This window comes from Pseudophryne corroboree, chromosome 12 (assembly GCF_028390025.1).
Source record: "Pseudophryne corroboree isolate aPseCor3 chromosome 12, aPseCor3.hap2, whole genome shotgun sequence".
In the NCBI taxonomy this organism is placed as follows: Eukaryota; Metazoa; Chordata; class Amphibia; order Anura; family Myobatrachidae; genus Pseudophryne; species Pseudophryne corroboree.
The window spans coordinates 89,724,090-89,744,755 of record NC_086455.1 but is presented as its reverse complement, the minus strand read 5'-3'; the positions used below and the strand labels follow the sequence as shown (position 1 = coordinate 89,744,755).

The following is a 20,666-nucleotide window of genomic DNA, read 5'->3' as shown; positions in this document are numbered from 1 at the left end:
CTGCCAGTTCTTGCATCAGCCTGGCCGCTTGATCCTGGTCTCCGGCTGGATTCATTTGGTCAGTGCTTACTGTCACAACTGAGGGCCTGAGCTGATGGAAGGCAGCCTCAGTTGTAGGGGCTGAGATGTACCGGAACCTGGGAGGTTGTATCAGACCCCTGGACATGTAAGTAACATGAAGAGAAACCGCCCGAAGGCGTGACCACGACAACTTGAGTAAAAGTCAATGATATTTATTTATGACAAACTCCATGCATCACAGTAGCAGTAAAAAGAAACATAAAAATCAGCAGAGAAATAATAATACAGTTCCTGGGTACTACAGGGTGGCAGGGGCCACAGAGCTCTGGTGGTACGAGACAGTTCTTATTATCTGCAAGTTGGAAAGTCCTTACCAGGCTCAACTGTAGCAATGAGGAAAGCCCAGGGTCGTACCAGCTGGTGTTCCAGGGAAAGCTGGACTGCTGTAGATAAAATGCTGCTGTGGGTACTGGTTAGAACCAGACAGGTGTTGGCACGGAGTGGATACTGGCTGGAACCAGTTAAATAATAAATAAAGCTTGAGAGCGATGCAATATAGATGAAATGTAGAATTTGAGAGCGGAGAAATAATAATACCGGTGGAGAGTGGTAAACTGCAGAAAGGACACCGGCCCTTTAAGAGAAGCTGTACACTGCTGGAAGCTGAGCTGGAAGCAGGTGATGTTGTAGCTGGAAACAGGTGAGTCCAGAATGGATCGGAGAGTCAGGCTACACCGCAGATGGAATGCTGGTGCGGGTCTCTATAGCAGAAGTCTGGAGACAGGAGCTGGAACCTGGAAGACATTCACAGGAGAGAGACAAACTGGAACAAGGTTTGACAACCAAAGCACTGACGCCTTCCTTGCTCAGGCACAACCTATTTATACCTGCAGCAAGGAAGGCATTGGCTAGGCAATTATGCAAATTAATAATACAGACAGCAGATTGGTGAATATGATCAGATGACAGAATCCAAGATGGCTGCGCCCATGCAGACACTTGGAGGGAAGTTTGGTTTGTAATCCATGTGGTCTGGAAAACAGTAATGGCGGCGCCGGCCACTGGAGACAGGAGACGCCAGGCTGACAGGTGCACATCCAACCACGCGGACACAGCGCAGGCCGCGGCTGACGTAATCGCCACTCTGAATGCAGAAGCTCAGGAACGGCGGCGGAGGCCGCGGGAGACGCCATGCCAGATGTATAAGGCGTTACTGTGACAGCGTCCAGAGAGACAGGAGAGGATGCGGGAATATGCACATCAGGATAACAGATGGGATCCGGTCCTGGAGCGCTGAGCCAGCCTTAGGAGGCATCTGATGGGTAAGAAATGGCGTCCAGATACCCGGATCGTGACAACTAGGCCAGACTGCGTTTGTGTTTTACACTTACTTCCTTAATATTCATATTATGAATCTAGTAATCTGAATGTTATGGCAACAATGTGGGTGAGTATGCACAGAGAATGGGTGTACGCTTTTGTTGTGTACGCATTTGGCGCCAAAAATAAATTCACAGATTTTAAATAGCTTTTTTTTTTTCCTGCTTACCTTACAAGTTCTACCAGCATCCCTACAAACCATACAGATCAGACACCATCTAATCAGCAATTAAGTAAGGTTTTCAGTGCATCCACCGACCAAGAAAAGGATACATAGGATCCCTGTCCACCCTTATGCTGATAGATTAAGTCTGCTTGTGACCTGTTAAGCAGTAAAAATGTGGAAAACCGGAGAGCCCCAATTGATAAAGCTGATTATCTTTACAGGAATGAAAGCTATACCTTAAACATACCTTAAATACACTTTAAACCTTTAGCCGCTGCGGCCGCTATACTTAACTCACACTCTACGCACCTTTTACGCTATTAGCGTACAGAGTCCCATACAGTGTACGGACTTTGCGTACACATGCCACGCTGATGGTACAAAGTACTCACAGCGCGTACACACCCAGAGATACACTTTAAACCTTTTACAGCAATGCAATGTAATAATAATACACTTTAAACCTTAGCAGGGCAATGAGGACACGACACCAATTGTGATTTTACCGCTGGGTTCCGACACCACAGTGGATTATTTCTGAAAGGGGGTTTACAATACAAATTATACACTACAATACAAGACAATATAACAGAATAATGGCTACAGTCAATGTACATACGTGATTGGAATCGCTTGCGCTACCCGGCCCGGTCCTCGGTCATCTGATAGATAACTTTGTGAGTCTTCTCCCAGGCCAGGCTGCAGCAGGCTTTATTTATACTATTCTTCCAAAAGCAATACAATGGATACTGTAATCCCTTTGTCCATTGGACACAGGAATGCACTTTTACAGTACAGGAGAGGTCATAAGTTGATTTGAAAAGGTAGGCGATGTCTTTCTCAACTGCTCTTGTGGGTGGTCTCCTCTGGATTACCGCCGCATACATAATATACAGTAAATACAGTTTATATCTATATTCTGCTTCTGCACATAACTATCCGCAGGAACATGCTGTGGTGTGGGGTGCCACGGATGAGGCCCGGGGTACTGCGAGTGGGGGAGGGGCGGGTATTGCTTCTCCTGCTTCTCCTCCTAGAAGCAGCTAAGCTGCTGTCCTCCATTTGGCAGTGGCTCTCCTGGAGACTCGCACAGCAGCCAAGCAGCCAGTCACTATGGTTAGCGCCGGTGTCCAAATGCACTGCATTACAGGGAAGATGCACTCAATAAACTACAGCTCCCAGCAGCCCTTAGCGACGGAGTGTTGGAGAGTATGTTGCTGCAGATGCAGTGGGCCTATTTTGGGGTGTGGACCTTGAGCTGCAGCTCCATCAGCCCCATTCTTATTCCTGTTCTGGGTACACACAGCAGCCAAAGGGCAGAGCCTCCCATTTAATGTAACCTGTGTGGGACGGCGTTTCTCGCCCAATCAGCTGTGGACTGGGTGTGATAGACCTGCTGCTAACCCAATGAGAGCTCCTAGCCATGCCCAGCGTTATACATACAGGCACAGAGTCACAGATCTGGCCTATTATATAGGAGATGTTGAATGTCTTAATAAATTGTAAAATGTTTTAATTGAACCGCAGTTTTTATGTTTATTCTCTCCGAATAACCCCAAGCGCCACCTTCATTTGCGATAATTCTATTTAAGGAGATCCACAGACTCCTTGGTGGCAGCTGATAGTTGCGCTGAGTCAGCCTTTTTTTGCTTTTATACCTAATTGGGGGAGAAGATTGTGTCTGCGTGCTGCTGGAGTGTTAGAAGTAAAAGTAGGGGGTGGGGATTGTTTGTCCAGATCGGTGCTGCTGGGTTGTTGGTAGTGAAGGCTGGTATGGGTGTGTCTGGGTGCTGCTGGAGTGTTAGAAATAAAAGTAGGGGGAGGGGATTGTGTGTATAGGTTGGTGGCTGGGTTGTTGGTAGTGAAGGCTGGTATGGGTGTGTCTGGGTGCTGCTGGAGTGTTAGAAGTAAAAGTAGGGGGAGGGGATTGTGTGTCCAGGTTGGTGCTGCTTGGTTGTTTGTAGTGAAGGCTGGTATGGGTGTGTCTGGGTGCTGCTGGAGTGTTGGTAGTAAATATGGGTTAAGGGGAGTGTGTGTCTGAGTGCTGCTGGGATTTGGGTGTTAAGGGGGGTACTCACGGGAGAGATGTGTGCTGAGCGATCTTAACACAGACCGCTCAGCACACATCTCTCACCCCGCTCAGCACAGCGCGATGTGCTGAGCGAGGGGGAATGCCGACGGGGGGCCGCTCACTTCACACAACGGTGAAGTGAGCGACCCGCTAGATTGAGCCTGCATGCAGCTCAATCTAGCATCGGCGATAGCGATGCGCGGGGCCGCGCATCGCTATCGCTGGAGGGCATACACACGGCAGATCCGTGCTTACAATCTAAGCAATCTAGCAAGATTGCTTAGATTTTAAGCACGGATCTCTCCGTGTGTACCCCCCTTTAGTAGTAAACGTGAGAAGTGTGGGAGGTGGGAGGGGGGGGCAACAACTATTTTGCCTCTGGGCTCCTTGTATGAACTTATGCCGCTGGTGGAACAGTTACCTTTGTTAGGAGCTCACACCCTAGTCATTTTGAGACAAGCGGTTATGCATCTTTTTGGGCAGTATAATGTTATGGTTAGAATTACTGCCTCACAACACTGAGTATGGGTTCAATTCCCACTATGGCCCTAACTGTGTTGAGTTTGTATATTCTTCCCGTACTTCCTGTGGTTTTCTCCCATAGTCCACAAAATATACTGGTAGGTTAATTGGCTCCCAACAAAAATGGACCCTAGTGTGTAGGTGTGGGCGTGTACATCGGCAGACTAGATGAGCCAAGTGGTTCTTAACTGCCCTCAAGTTCTATTTTTCATCTTCATATTTATGTAAGCAGAAATTTATGCTGTGTTTTAACAAAGTTTTTTTTATAAATGTAAAAAGTATTATGTATATTTGTAACATTGGGCTTTTGTGCCATTTTTGGGTGTCTTTTCTTGTAGAGGGTCTGCTTGTAGGATCCCTAATAAGATAACCTCTTTATGGAATGCTCATTAGCTTGAAAATTTGTTCCGTATATAATTGAATTTCAGTGAAGGAACATTTCTTCCATTTGGGACATACACCATCTTGTCATTCCAGGGAACTAATCTGGTTTTATCGTTTAAAGATACATGATTCTTTAAATCAATAAGGACTTTTAGTTTCCATCACGTAATTTATGGACATTTGTAAATAAGATATTGCCTTTTTTGTTAATTTACATAATTTTGTATTGCTTGCTGATAGAGGTCCAACAAGATGAACAGCCAGGATTATAGATCGTTTGTGATATTTAAAAAAAAAAATTCATGAATTTTATTTAAAATACATTTACAGTGCAGGACAAGGGTATTTGTTTTGTACATGCATATTTATATATTATAAAATGATGATTGGCTTAATTTAAATTTGCTTTCTCATGTATCTCTCCTGTTTCTGAAACCAAAAACTCTCTACTGAATTATCACTAATTACAGCCTAACTTGGAATACCTGGATGCGAGCCATAACCACGTGACGACTCTGGAAGGAGTTAAAGCTTTGGGGAAGATGAGGCACTTAGACTTGAGCTGGAATCAGTTAACAAAAACTAGAACTGAAATAAACATTTTGCACAAACAAGCAGCGCATCTTTTGTCACTGAATATAGCTCACAACCCCTTGCAGAAGGTCAGTCAAATTAGCCGCAGCAGCATAGACCTGCAAATACTTCCTGGGTCAGTGATTGTTTCCATTATGTTCCTCTTCATTTTCAATATTCTCTTATATGGCTTTTAGGGGCTGATTATAAAAGCAGTAACTTTGTATCTGGAAGAAACAATATTGCAGTTCAAGGGGTGCAAATATATTTATTATGTTTACATGCATATTACATACTGTACTGGCTGCTTTAGCCCACAAATGCTGGACAGCTTTAGTTCTACACTGTAATTTAGATTTGAGTTTGAGCACACCCCTCCCAAATCTACATCTCTCTGTACATTTTAAGTCTTACCCACCTGCAGTGTAGTATGGTTTTGCCAAGGTGTAAATTTACTTGCCCTTTTTTGCTTTAGCCCTGTTTGTGTTAAAATAGTACTTATTGTTTCATGATTGGGCAATTAAAGAGTCATAGGTGGACCTAGCAGACCATGCACAGATTGAATCACTCCACGTGGAATATAGAGTACTTCTATTAATGCTTCTGGTCTGGAGTACAGATCATTATTACCTACTCTCCCAAATTTTGAGGGAGTCACCCAGAGTCCCACTAGAGTAGGTGTCCATCCCACATCCCGTTCTCTTGGGCATAATGACGAGAATAGAGGCTCCATGAGAAGGGAGCAGGGACAGAACGATGACTTACATAATTTTGTCCAGTCCCTCTTTATAGACTCAGTTAGCACTGAGGGGCAGATGTATTAAGCCTGGAGACGTGATAAAGCAGTGATAAGTGCAAGGTGATAACGCAGCAGCCAATCAGCTCCAATATGTAAATTGACAGGAGCTGATTGACTGGTGCATTATCACCTTCCATTTATCACTGCTTTATCACTTCTCCAGGCTTAATACATGTGCCCCTCAGCCCCGCACCCATCAGAGCTCAGATGCATCCATCCCCAGGGCGAATTGAATTCCCCACTGTGTATCTCATCTATTCATACCTGAGTGATATCCTTTGTTAATGTGGTCCTAATCACATTAATTTTACACGATCATAAATCACTTTTATCCCAAATGTGGGAGAAACCACAACACATCTGTAACACCCCTTTATCTGGGTTTTCTGGGTAATGGTGTGTATTTAAACACTTCCCGCTTTGAAATGCTTCTCACCTTGTACTTCTCTTGGTAATAGTACCTCCACCCGAATCTTGACATGACGTGCTCTTCTGGGGAGTGTTCAATTTCAGGAACACCAGAGGGAGATTAGGGAAACCCCCTCCCCACCACGTGCTTAGACCGCCCCCCCCACGCACTATAGGAATATAACACACGGATATGTTGGGGCAGTACGGATGGTGTAATGGTTAGTATTACCGCCTCACAGCACTGAGGTCATGGGTTTGATTCCCACCATGGCCCTAACTGTGTGCGGTTTGTATATTCTCCCCATGGTTACGTGGGTTTCGTCCGGGTACTCCGGTTTCCTCCCACAATCCAAAAATATACTGGTAGGTTAATTGGCTCCCAACAAAAATGAACCATGGCTTGAATGTGTGTGCATGTGGTAAGGAATATAGATTGTAAACTCCACAGGGGCAGGGACTGATGTGAATAGCCAAATATTATCTGTAAAGCGCTACAGAATATATGCGCTATATAAATAATTGGTAATAAATAAATAAACAAACATCTCCATACAGTATATCTATAGTAATACAAATATGAAGAGTATCTATAAATGCTTTGAATAACCTCTATAAGAAAATTTCCTGTACAACAAAAATTAACTCTTAATGGCGTTAACAAAGTGCCTTTAGGTGGTCATTCCGAGTTGTTCGCTCGGTAATTTTCTTCGCATCGCAGCGATTTTCCGCTATTTGCGCATGCGCAATGTTCGCACTGCGACTGCGCCAAGTAAATTTGCTATGAAGATTGGTATTTTACTCACGGCATTACGAGGTTTTTTCTTCGTTCTGGAGATCAGAGTGTGATTGACAGGAAGTGGGTGTTTCTGGGCGGAAACTGGACGTTTATGGGAGTGTTTGAAAAAACGCTACCGTTTCTGGGAAAAACGCGGGAGTGGCTGGAGAAACTGAGGAGTGTCTGGGCGAACGCTGGGTGTGTTTGTGACGTCAAACCGGGAACGACAAGCACTGAACTGATCGCACTGGAATAGTAAGTCTCGAGCTACTCAGAAACTGCTCAGAGAAGTCTTTTCGCAATATTGCGAATCTTTCGTTCGCAATTTTGATAAGCTAAGATTCACTCCCAGTAGGCGGCGGCTTAGCGTGTGCAAAGCTGCTAAAAGCAGCTTGCGAGCGAACAACTCGGAATGACCACCTTAGTGTCTACAGTGGGAGGTTTGTAGAGTCTGGCAAGGCAAACTATTCAGTTACACTGTGTATTTTATTTTCAATTACATCTACTCTATTTCCCTAACACTACTCTATTGCAGTTGATGTAATGGTGTTTTTTACACGTTACACAAAGTAATCATGGCAAAACATTGTAATTGGGTTCATTTACGTTTCCGCTGTCATTTGAAAGCCATCAGTGTTTATTTTGCTTTGTTACACCTGTGCAATAGGAAAACATTATCTGACATCGAACAAAAACTCAATTACCTAGTTTCATCTCCACTAAGGTTGTCGCACACATTTAGCATTTTGTAATGTCTGATGTACTTAGCGCCACTAGGCTTCCTGTCTTTTCACTGTCTTCATTATGAACTTCTCTCCCATCCTTAATGTCCAAAATCCAAGATTAAATGTCAGTAAGGAAAATCTGTCTTTCTTATGACTTTAATAAGGATGTCATTTAGCTGAGACTGGCAATTGCAACAACCCTTTTCATGGGTTTTCAATGAAACATCTTGAATACATGACCTAGTTTTTTTTGTTTGTTTTTTTAAAGCTCCTTAGAGGCAACACAATGTGATGCTGCTCCTGTGCTTATGTGTAATACACATTGTCATTATTTTCATTTAACTGCAAAACCAGGACAATAAAAAGTTACGTATGATAGAACCCATTTGCTGACATAGCTGTTCTTTCCAAGCCAGCTCTAGTGCGTATGGAAGTGATTGGAAGGTTAAAGTCACTGACTCATTTGGATGGGTTCCTGATCACTGAAGATGAGGCATCTGAATCCTCAAAGTTTGTTTCTGGAGCCCGAATTACACAGGTTACTTTTCATTCTTTTTATGGTATAAATCTATATTTTGCTTTGAGAAATAGTTATAAAACCAGGCCCTGGTGTTCTGAAAGGGAAAACTGCAAACTTCACATAACTCTATTTAGAAGCAATACAAAATGGGCCATTTTGTTAGATACTTGTACACCATGTAACCGTCTTCACATTAATATTATAGACTCAAGGTTATAAGCATATTTCCCAGGTCAGCATTTGCCCATTTACAGTATACTGTATGTAGTGAACATTCTAGCACCCTGCACCTGTCACAACCTGTGCAGTTCCTCTTATCTGCCTGGAGTGTCGCTCTCTGCTCAGGTGCTTCTAGCACAATCTGGTCTGTATCTCTGAGATACAGACTAGAGTGTGCTAGAAGCACCAGGGTAGAGAGCGGCACCCCAGTCATATGACTGTGTGTTCAGTCGACCCGCTTACCGTGTGGTAGGTTGGCTGCAGAAGCCATTGAACATGACGTCGCATGTGCGGTGGATGGTATGTGTGTATTCACAAGGTAATTTGTGCATACACCTCACCAATAGATAGCTCGGTCGGCAGATCTGCCAGGTCGATAAATGTGTACTTAGTGTGACAAAAATCACACAGAGTCAAATCTAACACACTTTTATTTCCACCTCAGGCAGGATACAGCTTCATATGCAGGAATTGTAGGTCAGGTTTACAGGCAGTTCTAACAGTCCAAATGTTTGTAGTTACAAACAGTGCATTTTCCAAATGGCTCCTAGTGTAACCCCATAACTCCCAACATGACCCTCTCCAGGAGGGACAAAATGCTCTGCTTCTGGACTTTTCTTTTAATTTAAAATTGGCGGCACCTGTTTTGAATTTGTTAACGGATAAGAAAGGTGTATCCCTACAGGTGATGGCAATTAAAAAGTAAGAGGGAAGTCCAGGAGCAGAGCATTCTGTCCCTTATGGAGAGGGTCATGTTGGGAGGTATGTAACTCCACACTCCCACCTATCGCCTGGGCACTAACTGCCATCAGGAGAAAAGTCTCTGTGCACTGAACACGTACAAAAAGGCAGATTACAGGTGCTGTTAATTAATTAACCTAGCTTTTGGCTGACAACTGATTGAGGCAGAACCTGCACTTGGCCCTTCAGTCCTGCTACTGCTGCTCTGCTAAACCTGGGACATCTTGCTGTTTTACATTAACTTTATGTGGAACTATGCTGTCCGTGCCACGGTATGTAGTTGAGTTGCCGACAGTTGGGATCCCGACGCTGGGATCCCCACTGCTGACAATGCAGACAGCTGGAATCCTGGGTAACAAGGGCTACTCCCACTCGTGGGTGTACAAGACAACCATAGAGTGGGAATAGAACCGAGCCCGCAAGGTATTTGCGCTCGCCCCGCTGCCGGCATACTGACGATCGGGATGCCGTTGTCGGTATACTGACGGCCGGCATCCCGATCGTCTGTATATCATACTGATCCCCGTGCCACACTAGCCTAAGGCTTGATGGAAAAATGTATTTCTGCCGCGGGGTACACTGGGCTCCACAAGGAAAGACATAGGGGTGTAGAGTAGGATCTTGATCCGAGGCACCAACAGGCTCAAAAGCTTTGACTGTTCCCAGAATGCATAGCGCCGCCTCCTCTATAACCCCGCCTCCCTGCACAGGAGCTCAGTTTTGTAGTTGGTGCCGGAGATAGCAAGCACATAACAGAGGGGCTGCTCTGGGCAGCCCTAAGAAGAGCTTTTTGAGAAGAAAAGTGAAGACTTCAAGGGCTGCAGCAGTGTGTACATGTCTTGTGACATTCACTGCTGCAGCTCCATCTCTCCCCAGCGGCGCTGTACACTCCCGAGCCCTGGTTGCCGGGTAACTACAGCAGGAGGCTCCAATTTTCTTCTAAAGTCAGGCACACGCGACGGGGGCTCTTCGGGATCGCGTGGCCGTGCTTCGGGAGGTGGTGAGTGGGTCCCGCTTGCGGGACCCGTACTTTATCGTGATCCGGCGCGGTCAGTGGGAGGCGGGCCGCGCACGCTGGTGGTGGACACTGTGGCTGTACAGGCGATCCCACTAGATCACCAGGGCATGGGTGCAGGTCAGGTTTTCCCTTAAAACCGTTTTACTAGTAGCCCACAGTACCCGGTGGTTTTGCCAGCAGGGGGATAAGGCTTAGACCTGGAGCCCCTCCCCCAGCCCCAGGGTGCCGTTTCCAGCTAATGTTCCCGCCCTGGAGCTGCATATCTGTCTCTCCCTCACTCCCTGTCAGTGTCTGGGCGCCATTTCTCTCAGCTACACTGTTACTGGGACTGCTTGGGCAAATCCTCCTGTGTAAAGCCGCCTGGTTGTCAGCGCTGTGCCTTTACATGACACTTAAGTATTCTACATGTCAGTTAGACAGTGTTAGTAAAGAAAGAGAGTGCATTTAGTCAGGGTTTTCTGATACAAGTACCCTGTGATATACATCCAGTTCTTACTGTGTAGTGTTTTATCTATTGATTACATAGCTATATAAGCTGGTCCAGTGCAGTATTATTGTTAGTAATAACCTCTGCTTTGTATAACTGTGACTATATGTGTGTGCATTAGCTCGCTGAGTGGTGTCCATTTTGTGTCTCTCACTCAACTTGCTATCCCTATATTCTATAACCTGAGGGGGCTTGGTGCATCAGGTTTTATAATTATATAGGAGTTTCACAAGATATACTTTAATACGTATTTTTCTCTGTGATTTTAGTCACCATATCTCTCCTGTATTCCTGTTTGTGCTGACTACACTGCGCAGGGGTTTGGGTAAGAGGTATTGTGCTGCTGCCAATTGTACTGTGTTATCTGATATTGCAAGTTATATCATGTCTGCTTCTGAGGGTAATGGTCCTGGGGCTGAACACACTGCTGGTGTTGCTGAAGCCACAGACCCCTATGAGGAGACTATAGCAGCTGTGGGCTCTGGTTCTGGGGGCTCATTGCCCCCCAGTGGGACTGTGGCAACGGGGGTACATAATGACCCACTGTGGGCTACTTTCTCCACCCTTCTGCATACGCTAGTTACTAAACTAACACCCCCTATGGGACCTCCTATGCCGGTACAACCGTATGTGGTCCCCGCAGCTAACCCGCCTTGGGCGGACAATTTATCTGCTCAATTGAAGAAGTTGAACCAGTCCTTGACTACTAAAAAGTCTGACCCTCGCTCGCCTAAGACCAAGGGGTCCTCTAAGCGAGCTCTTATCTCCTCACAATCCACTGCTGTCACTGACACCTCGTCTGATGAAGATGACACTTACACTGACCCCACAGATTCTGACACAGATACTGCTGATGGGGAGGGTAGTTCACATGTGGATGTTCCTGATCTTTTGGAGGCTATTAAGTTTATTTTACAGATTACGTATGATCCCGAGCCATCCGCCCCTCCTAAGAATCCAGATAGGTTCAAGCGTCAGAAGGTGGTTAAACAAGTTTTACCTCACTCTGACCACCTAGTGGATATACGTCAGGAACCCTGGGGAAACCCAGGAAAGAAGTTTGTGCCTCAAAAGAAGATGCTGGCTCGCTATCCCCTCGCGCCAGAGCTGTCTAAAAATTGGGAAACGCCTCCTCCAGTAGACTAACATGTGACTAGGATGGTGGTTTCCTCAGCTCTACCTGTCACTACCGTCACGTTTCTAAAAGAGCCTACGGATAAACGTGTGGAGGGTTGTCTGAAAGCGATTTACACCCTCACGGGTGCTGCACAAAGGCCCACTATTGCAGCAACATGGGCTGCAGAGGCTATTGAAGCATGGGCCTTGGAGTTAGAAGCTGAAATCTCTTCTGACCATGCTAGACAATGCTTGTCATATATTGTCACAGCTTCTCACTATATTAAAGAGGCGGCTTCTGATGCTAGTATCCTAGCAGCCAAGGCATCCACTACATCAGTCCTGGCTCGCCGGATATTGTGGCTGAGATCCTGGTCTGTGGATCTGGACTCTAGAAAAACCCTGGAGGTACTCCCTTTCAAGGGAGATGTTCTGTTTGGGGAGGACTTAAATAAGATAGTGGCTGACTTGGCTACTGCCAAAACTGCCTGTCTGCCAAGTACCGCTCCTTCTGTGTGAAAGGCTAAAGGTACTTCCTTTCGCCCCTTTCATCCTTCAGGTAAAGCAAAAGGTCAGGCGTACAACAAGCAGGCCCGCACTTCCAAACCTGGTAAGCCGAAGCCCAAAAGAGCCTGGGCTGCCCGTCAGCCAGCTTCCAAGACCGATAAGCCTGCCGCATAATGTGGCGGGCCTCCCCCTGGAGGATACCAGAGTGGGGGGCCGTCTTCTAGGGTATACCCAGGAATGGTTGAAGACCACTTCAGATGCCTGGGTACGGTCACTCGAGGTTACGCCATAGCCTTCGAAAACCGCCCCCCTCATCAATTTTGCCGGACAGACGTACCGTTGGACCAGACAAAGGCAATCACTCTACATTCGGAGGTACAGACCCTCCTGGATACAGGAGTCGTAGTACAGGTGCCTCTTGCTCAGAGGGGCCGGGGGTACTATTCAACCCGCTGTTTCTGGTCCCGAAACCGAATGGGTCCTCCCGGCCCATTCTCAACCTCAAGGCGTTGAACAGGTTTGTGAAAGTTTCCAAGTTCCGTATGGAAACCCTTCGCTCTATAGTTCTGGCCTTGGAACCTGGGGACTACATGGTCTCCCTGGACATACAGGATGCTTACCTGCATATTCCTATAGCAGTGTCACATCAGTTTCGGGCGTAACCTTTTGGTTTAACTACGGCTCCGCGAGTCTTCACCAAAGTTATGGCGGTGATGACGGTGGTTATCCGCCGTCAAGGGGTCAGGATACTGCTGTATCTGGACGACTTGTTAATCCTGCCAAATTCCCCAGAAATTCTCCTATGTCATCTGGATATGACTGTCCAGTTTGTACAAGCCCATGGGTGGCTCATCAACTGGAAGAAATCCTCCCTGGTCCCTGCTCAAAGCATGGTGCACCTGGGAGCAGTATTGGACACTCACAACCAGTGGTTGTTCTTGTCTCAGGAGAAAGTCTTGAAGCTTCAGGACAGGATTCGTTGCTTCCTTTCTCGTCCGCAAGTGTCGATACATTTGGCGATGCAGGTGCTGGGCCTCATGGTATCAGCATTCGATATGGTGGAGAATGCTCAATTTCATTCTCGCCCCCTCCAGAGGCTGATTGTAGCCAAGTGGGATGGCCTGCCTCACCGGATCAGGTCTCACATGATCTCATTGACTCCGGAGGTCCGTCTGTCACTGCACTGGTGGCTCCAGGACCAACGACTGTGCAGGGGCCATCCTTTCTGGATATCCGACTGGGTCCTGTTGACAACAGATGACAGTCTCAGAGGTTGGGGAGCGGTGCTGGAGCAACACTCCCTTCAGGGTCGGTGGACCAAGGAGGAATCTCTCCTCTCGATCACCATTCTGGAATTGCGGGCGGTCTTCAATGCGTTGACCTGGCCCTGCATTTAATTCAGAACCGTCCTGTTCAAGTACAGTCGGACAACGCCACCACAGTGGCTTACATTAATCATCAAGGCGGCACTCGAAGCCGTTTGGCAATGAAGGAAGTCTCACGGATTCTACATTGCCATCTACCGGCCATATCGGCAATATTCATTCCGGGAGTCCTGAATTGGGAAGCGGACTTTCTCAGTCGTCAGGACGTACATGCCGGGGAGTGGGGCCTCCATCCAGAAGTGTTTCAACTCCTAGTGGAAAAGTGGGGCCTTCCAGACGTAGATCTGATGGCGTCTCGACACAATCACAAGGTACCGGTCTTCGGAGCAAGGACAAGGAATCCTCAAGCAGCATTCGTGGATGCGCTAGCGGTACCATGGAGGTTTCGGCTGCCGTACGTGTTCCCTCCGGTGTCACTCCTGCCCAGGGTAATTCGGAAGTTCAAGCAAGAAAGAGGAATTCTGCTTCTCATAGCTCCAGCGTGGCCCAGACGGCACTGGTTCTCAGACCTGCAGGACCTATTGTCAGAGCGTCCAATTCTACTTCCGCAATGCCCAGACCTCCTCGTTCAGGGCCCCTATTTCTACCAGGACCTAGCCCGGCTGTCTTTGACGGCGCAGCTCTTGAAGCTTCCGTCTTGAGGGCTAAAGGGTTTTCTGAGGCGGTCATTCAAACTATGATGCGGGCCCGGAAACCGGCTTCTGCTCGGATTTACTATAGGGTATGGCATTCTTCTTTTGTTTGGTGCGCATCTAACGATTATGACGCTTCCAAGTTTAGTATAGCCAAGTTGTTGGCCTTTCTTCAGCAGGGCCTGGACTTAGGCCTGCGTCTGGCCTCCCTCAAGGTTCAAATCTCTGCCTTTTCGGTGTGGTTTCAGAGAAAGATTGCGACCCTACCTGATGTGCATACCTTCACTCAGGGTGTGTTGCGTTTCGAACCTCCCTATGTCCCGCCTGTGGCTCCTTGGGACTTGTCGGTGGTTTTGGAGGCATTACAAGAGTCTCCGTTTGAACCTCTTGGTTCAGCTGATCTTAAGTGGCTTTCCTTTAAGGTGGTGTTTCTGCTGGCTATTGCTTCAGCTAGAAGAGTGTCGGATTTGGGTGCCTTGTTTTGTGGTTCCCCATATCTGATATTTCACAGTGACCGGGCGGTTCTTAGGACTCGTCCCGGTTATTTGCCTAAGGTGGTTTCTTCGTTCCAACTTAACCAGGAGATTGTGGTTCCGGCACTTGTTTCTCCTGATCTGTCTTCCAAAGAGCGGTCTTTGGATGTGGTACGGGCTCTCCGTATCTATGTGAAGAGAACTGCTTCTTTTAGGAAATCTGATTCTCTCTTTGTGCCGTTTGGATTTCACAAACTGGGCTGGCCTGCTCACAAGCAAACTTTGGCCAGATGGATTAGAATGGTGATTGCACATGCTTATGTGAAGGCTGGTCCATCAGCTCCTGCTCACATTACGGCCCATTCTACTCGGTCTGTTGGACCTTCTTGGGCGGCCCGCTGCGGTGCGACCCTTGAACAGTTGTACAAGGCGGCTACGTGGTCCTCAGTGAACACGTTCATAAGGTTTATGCCTTCGATACTGCCGCTTCCCAGGATGCTTCCTTTGGACGCCGGGTTCTTGTGCCCGCTACAGTGCGTCCCCTCCCATAAGGAACTGCTTTAGGACATCCCCTATGTCTTTCCTTGTGGAGCCCAGTGTACCCCCGCAGCAGAATACGAGTTTTATGGTAAGTACTTACCTTTGTTAAAACTCTTTCTGCGAGGTACACTGGGCTCCACAAGGCGCCCACCCTGACGCACTTAGCTTCTTTGGGTTGGTATGGCATTAGCCGCTGACACTTCTCCTGTCGTGAGAGTGTGGTGTATGTGGCTACTAACGGTTGTCGTCTCTTTTCCTGCTACTGCATTGGGCTGGTTAACTAAAAACTGAGCTCCTGTGCAGGGAGGCGGGGTTATAGAGGAGGCGGCGCTATGCATTCTGGGAACAGTCAAAGCTTTTGAGCCTGTTGGTGCCTCGGATCAAGATCCTACTCTACACCCCTATGTCTTTCCTTGTGGAGCCCAGTGTACCTCGCAGAAAGAGTTTTAACAAAGGTAAGTTCTTACCATAAAACTCGTTATTACACAAATGAATAGACAAAATAACGATGTGCTATAGTGACCATTACACCTGAAGAGCTTTCTGCATTTTAATATCGCAGCTCCCTTTAACACAACATGCTGAATTCTTCTGTCCTAACACTAGTTCTTAAAGGGACTTGAAACTTAGCATGCCAGGAAAGGTAGAAACTCTCAAAGGTTTACTTTGCTTTTATTGTCCTTTTCTAGCGGTTATATTGCCTTATTATTTATTCAATGTGTGGTGTAATGAAGACTAGTAATCAATGCTGTATTTTCAGGCATCACTGCGGATCAATGCTAGAACAGATGACGATAGACCGCGCTGTCTTAGTCTTCTACCTACTTCTCAAATCTTGTCTAAAATTAGCAAGAACTGCCTTGATCCATATGCTGAATTTAATGACAGCTGGTATCATATGGTGAGAAAAACATTTACACATACTGTAGGCATGACACTGTACTGTATATTCTGTAACTTTTTGAAGTAAAGGCAATATTTAAGGAAAATATCAATATGTTGATAATATGTCAAGACTAAACTATTGAGTCCTGACTTTTAAAGTAAATAAATATTCATGTCAAGATACATCTCCAAATGTCTGTGCACTGTCTACTCTTCTGCAAAAGTAGCATATGCACCATGTTTATGCCATGAGAAAACTCTAGTATATGTGCCAGATTTATGCGAAAAGTTGAGGATTGACATTGTGCACTACATAAGTACTTAATAGTACAGGTTGAGTATCCCATATCCAAATACAGGTTGAGTATCCCATATCCAAATATTCCGAAATACAAAATATTCCGAAATACGGACTTTTTTGAGTGAGAGTGAGATAGTGAAACCTTTGTTTTTTGATGGCTCAATGTACACAAACTTTGTTTAATACACAAAGTTATTAAAAATATTGTATTAAATGACCTTCAGGCTGTGTGTATAAGGTGTATATGAAACATAAATTAATTGTGTTTATGTACACACACTTTGTTTAATGCACAAAGTTATAAAAAAATATTGGCTAAAATGTCCTTCAGGCTGTGTGTATAAGGTGTATGTGTAACATACATGCATTCTGTCCTTAGATTTAGGTCCCATCACCATGATATCTCATTATGGTATGCAATTATTCCAAAATACGGAAAAATCCCATATCCAAAATACCTCTGGTCCCAAGCATTTTGGATAAGGGAGACTCAACCTGTATTCCGAAATACGGAATATTCCGAAATACGGACTTTTTTGAGTGAGAGAGTGAAACCTTTGTTTTTTGATGGCTCAATGTACACAAACCTTGTTTAATACACAAAGTTATTAAAAATATTGTATTAAATGACCTTCAGGCTATGTGTATAAGGTGTATATGAAACATAAATGAATTGTGTGAATGTAGACACACTTTGTTTAATGCACAAAGTTATAAAAAAATTAGCATAAAATTACCTTCAGGCTGTGTGTATAAGGTGTACATGTAACATAAATGAATTCTGTGCTTAGATTTAGGTCCCATCACCATGATATCTCTTTATGGTTTGCAATTATTCCAAAATACGGAAAAATCCGTTATCCAAAATACCTCTGGTCCCAAGCATTTTGGATAAAGGATACTCAACCTGTATAAACAAGACAGGCTGGGACCGATTCAGTTAAATGTAATGGCCACGATATGCCGTCCATCCATGAATGGCACATTGTGGAAAGCAAAATCACTAATTTTAGGGGTAGAGTCAACTGGGAGCAATGTCTGGAGATGCCAGCAATTACACACCAAATCGCCTGATTTATCTTGACACTTGGATGCAAAGTATCCCTCTTTTCTTATAGTTTCAGGTACAAGGTTTCCATCACTGCCCCATCACCTTCCCCCGGCACCCCTCAGAGGTAGATTTCCCACTAGACCAGTGAGGCACGTGTTTAGGAGCACCACTTTCTGGGGGTAGCACAGCAGGCTGCCTGCCTCCTGCACTCACCTCCTGAGCTGCTGCTCCTACTGCCCAGATGTGTGCACTAAGGCCCCATCAGCCAACTGCCCCTCCTGCCTGCAGCCCTCACTCCTTGTGATCACTGCTATATCCCCTCCTCTGTGCTCCAACGTCACCCCGGTGTGATAATAACCGGGTTCTACCCCGGGCCAGTTCGGCTTCTCCGCATAGCAAGTGTCTGCTCAGGGGGAGGGTGTTGTGAGCATTTATTGCAGCCGTGGTCTGTTGGGGACAGTCCCCAGATCCACTTCTCCCTTCAGTGATCCTGTATTTGGAATATACAGTAATAAAATGCTGTATAGCCATTATCCAGGCCTTCCACTAGTATGTGCATTAGAGTACCTCCAGCTGTATAATAATAATAATACCCCCAGCAGCAGCTGCTGAGTGCAGCCACTCCATTATAGCTTTTCACACTATTAATGCTCACATAGACCATCCGTCATCTGGTAATAAGGTAAGCAGCACTTATAACCCGTACAACACTGAGTACATTAGCATCACAATATCAGGGAGCATGATAGGGGGCATCTGGGGAGTCAGTGACTGATGAGGGAGCAGTTATGTGGGCGGTGGGGTGTGATGGGGTAGTGAGCTGTGGGGGGGGAGCAGAAAGGTGTGAGGGGGAAAGTTTGAAGTGTGAGGATAGCAGTGTGAGCTGTGGAAGGGGAGGGTAGTGAGATATGATGAGGACTGGAGAGAGCTCTAAAAGGGGTAAGGAAAAGGCTATGGGTAGATATGGAGGGAGGTAACAGACATATAAAAAACATCTTTTGGAGAGGGGAGTGGGGCTGCCTAGGGGCGGCTTGACCCCTAAATACACCCTTGCCACCATCGTGTTATAAACTGAAGGAGGTGACAGATTCAGGGATGCACAGGCGCACAATCTGTGCAGCGTAGGAAATTATCTGCGTACTGCCTTTTCTAAAGCTTCACTGCCCTGCCCCTTGTCTCAGTGATTTCCCTGGATCCTGGTGCCTGAAAGCAAACTCTTCCATTGTCTTCAAGAGTAATGCCACTGATACAATCCGTCTTCTCCTTTAACAATCAAATGGGAATCTACTGCTGCAGACTAAGGGGTCTATTAATGAAGCAGTAAAAACAGTAGAGAAGTGAGCCAGTGGATAAGTTGCATGGCAACCAATCAGCTGCTACTTATAATTTTATAGAACACACTTGACAAATGGTACTTAAAAGCTGCTTGGTTGACTAGTTGCCATGGGCAACCTCTCCACTGGCTACAGGAGTAATTCCAGAGGACTGGAAAAGAGCAAACGTAGTCCCACTGAACAAAAGTGGAAGCAAGGAAGAGGCAAACAATTACAGACCAGTGAGTCTTACATCAGTAGTAGGAAAATTGATGGAAACACTCTTAAAAGAAAGAGTTGTAGATTATCTCAAATCCGGCAATTTACAGGATCCCAAACAGCATGGATTCACTGGGGGGAGATAATTTCAAACAAATCTTATTGACTTTTTTGATTGTGTGACTAAAGTGATGGATAAAGGTGGAGCCATGGATATAGCTTATCTAGACTTTAGTAAGGCTTTTGACACTGTTCCACATCGCAGACTGATAAATAAACTTGAAAGTTTGGGATTGGATATTAGGATTATTGAATGGATAAGATCTTGATTGAAGGATAGAAAACAGAGAGTTGTGGTTAATGGAGTGCATTCACAGGAGGGAAATGTTACCAGGGATCTGTACTTGGACCAGTGCTTTTTAATATCTTTATTGGTGACATTGCAAATGGCATTAAAGGGAAAGCATGCCTTTTTGCAGATGACACAAAGGTATGCAACAGGGTAGACACACCAGGTGGGGTAAAACAAATGATTGAGGATTTAGGTAGACTAGAGGAATGGTCAAGAGTCTGGCAATTACAGTTTAATGCCAAAAAATGCAAAATCATGCACTTGGGTCTCAAAAATCCTAAAGCTAAATATAGTATTAATGGCACTATACTGGAAACTACTGAGGAGGAAAGGGATCTAGGAGTCACTATTTCAGATGACTTAAAGGCAGGTAAGCAATGTAACAAGGCAATGAGGAAGGCTAGTCAGATGCTTGGCTGCATTGGGAGAGGAATCAGCAGCAGAAAGAAAGAAGTAATAATGCCACTGTATAGGTCATTGGTACGGCCTCATCTAGAATACTGTATTCAGTTCTGGAGGCCATATCTTCAAAAGGATATTAATACATTAGAAACTGTACAAAGGAGGGCAACTAAAATGGTGCATGGCCTACATCACAAAACATACCCAGAAAGACTAAGAAATCTCAATATGTAAAGGTTGGAGCAGAGAACGGAAAGGGGGGACATGATAAAACCCTTGATATATTTGAAAGTTTCTAACAAAGTCCAGGAGGGAAACATTCTCCAAATGAAGAGAAGCAATAGGACACGAGGACATGCACTGAGGCTGGAGGGGGGGAGGTTCAGGGGAAATTTGCGGAAAAATTATTTCACAGAAAGGGTAGTGGACAAGTGGAATAGCCTCCAATCAGAGGTGGTAGAGGCTAAGACAGTAGAGCAATTTAAACATGCATGGGATAGAGGGATAGACATAAGTATGTCCTTACAAAGAAATAAGGATCAAATAAGGTTAGAGATAAAAATAATGTTAAAAAAAAAAGGGGGCAGACTAGATGGGCCAAGTGGTTCTTATCTGCTGACAAATTCTATGTTTCTATGTTTCTCCACTCTTTTCACTGCTCATGAATAGACCCCTAAT

At 45.6% G+C, this 20,666-nt stretch overlaps 1 protein-coding gene across 7 annotated transcripts in view; it reads left to right on the top strand.

Annotated features, from left to right (window-relative positions):
• Positions 1–20,666, top strand: part of LRRC9 (leucine rich repeat containing 9) — a 667,090-nt gene that overhangs the window by 480,782 nt on the left and 165,642 nt on the right. For all 7 annotated transcript variants that reach the window (XM_063947768.1, XM_063947765.1, XM_063947766.1 and 4 more), the window contains 3 exons: positions 5,015–5,206; positions 8,240–8,365; positions 16,226–16,366. In XM_063947768.1, coding sequence (XP_063803838.1) covers positions 5,015–5,206; positions 8,240–8,365; positions 16,226–16,366 — 459 coding nt within the window. The remainder of the gene's footprint in view (positions 1–5,014; positions 5,207–8,239; positions 8,366–16,225; positions 16,367–20,666) is intronic.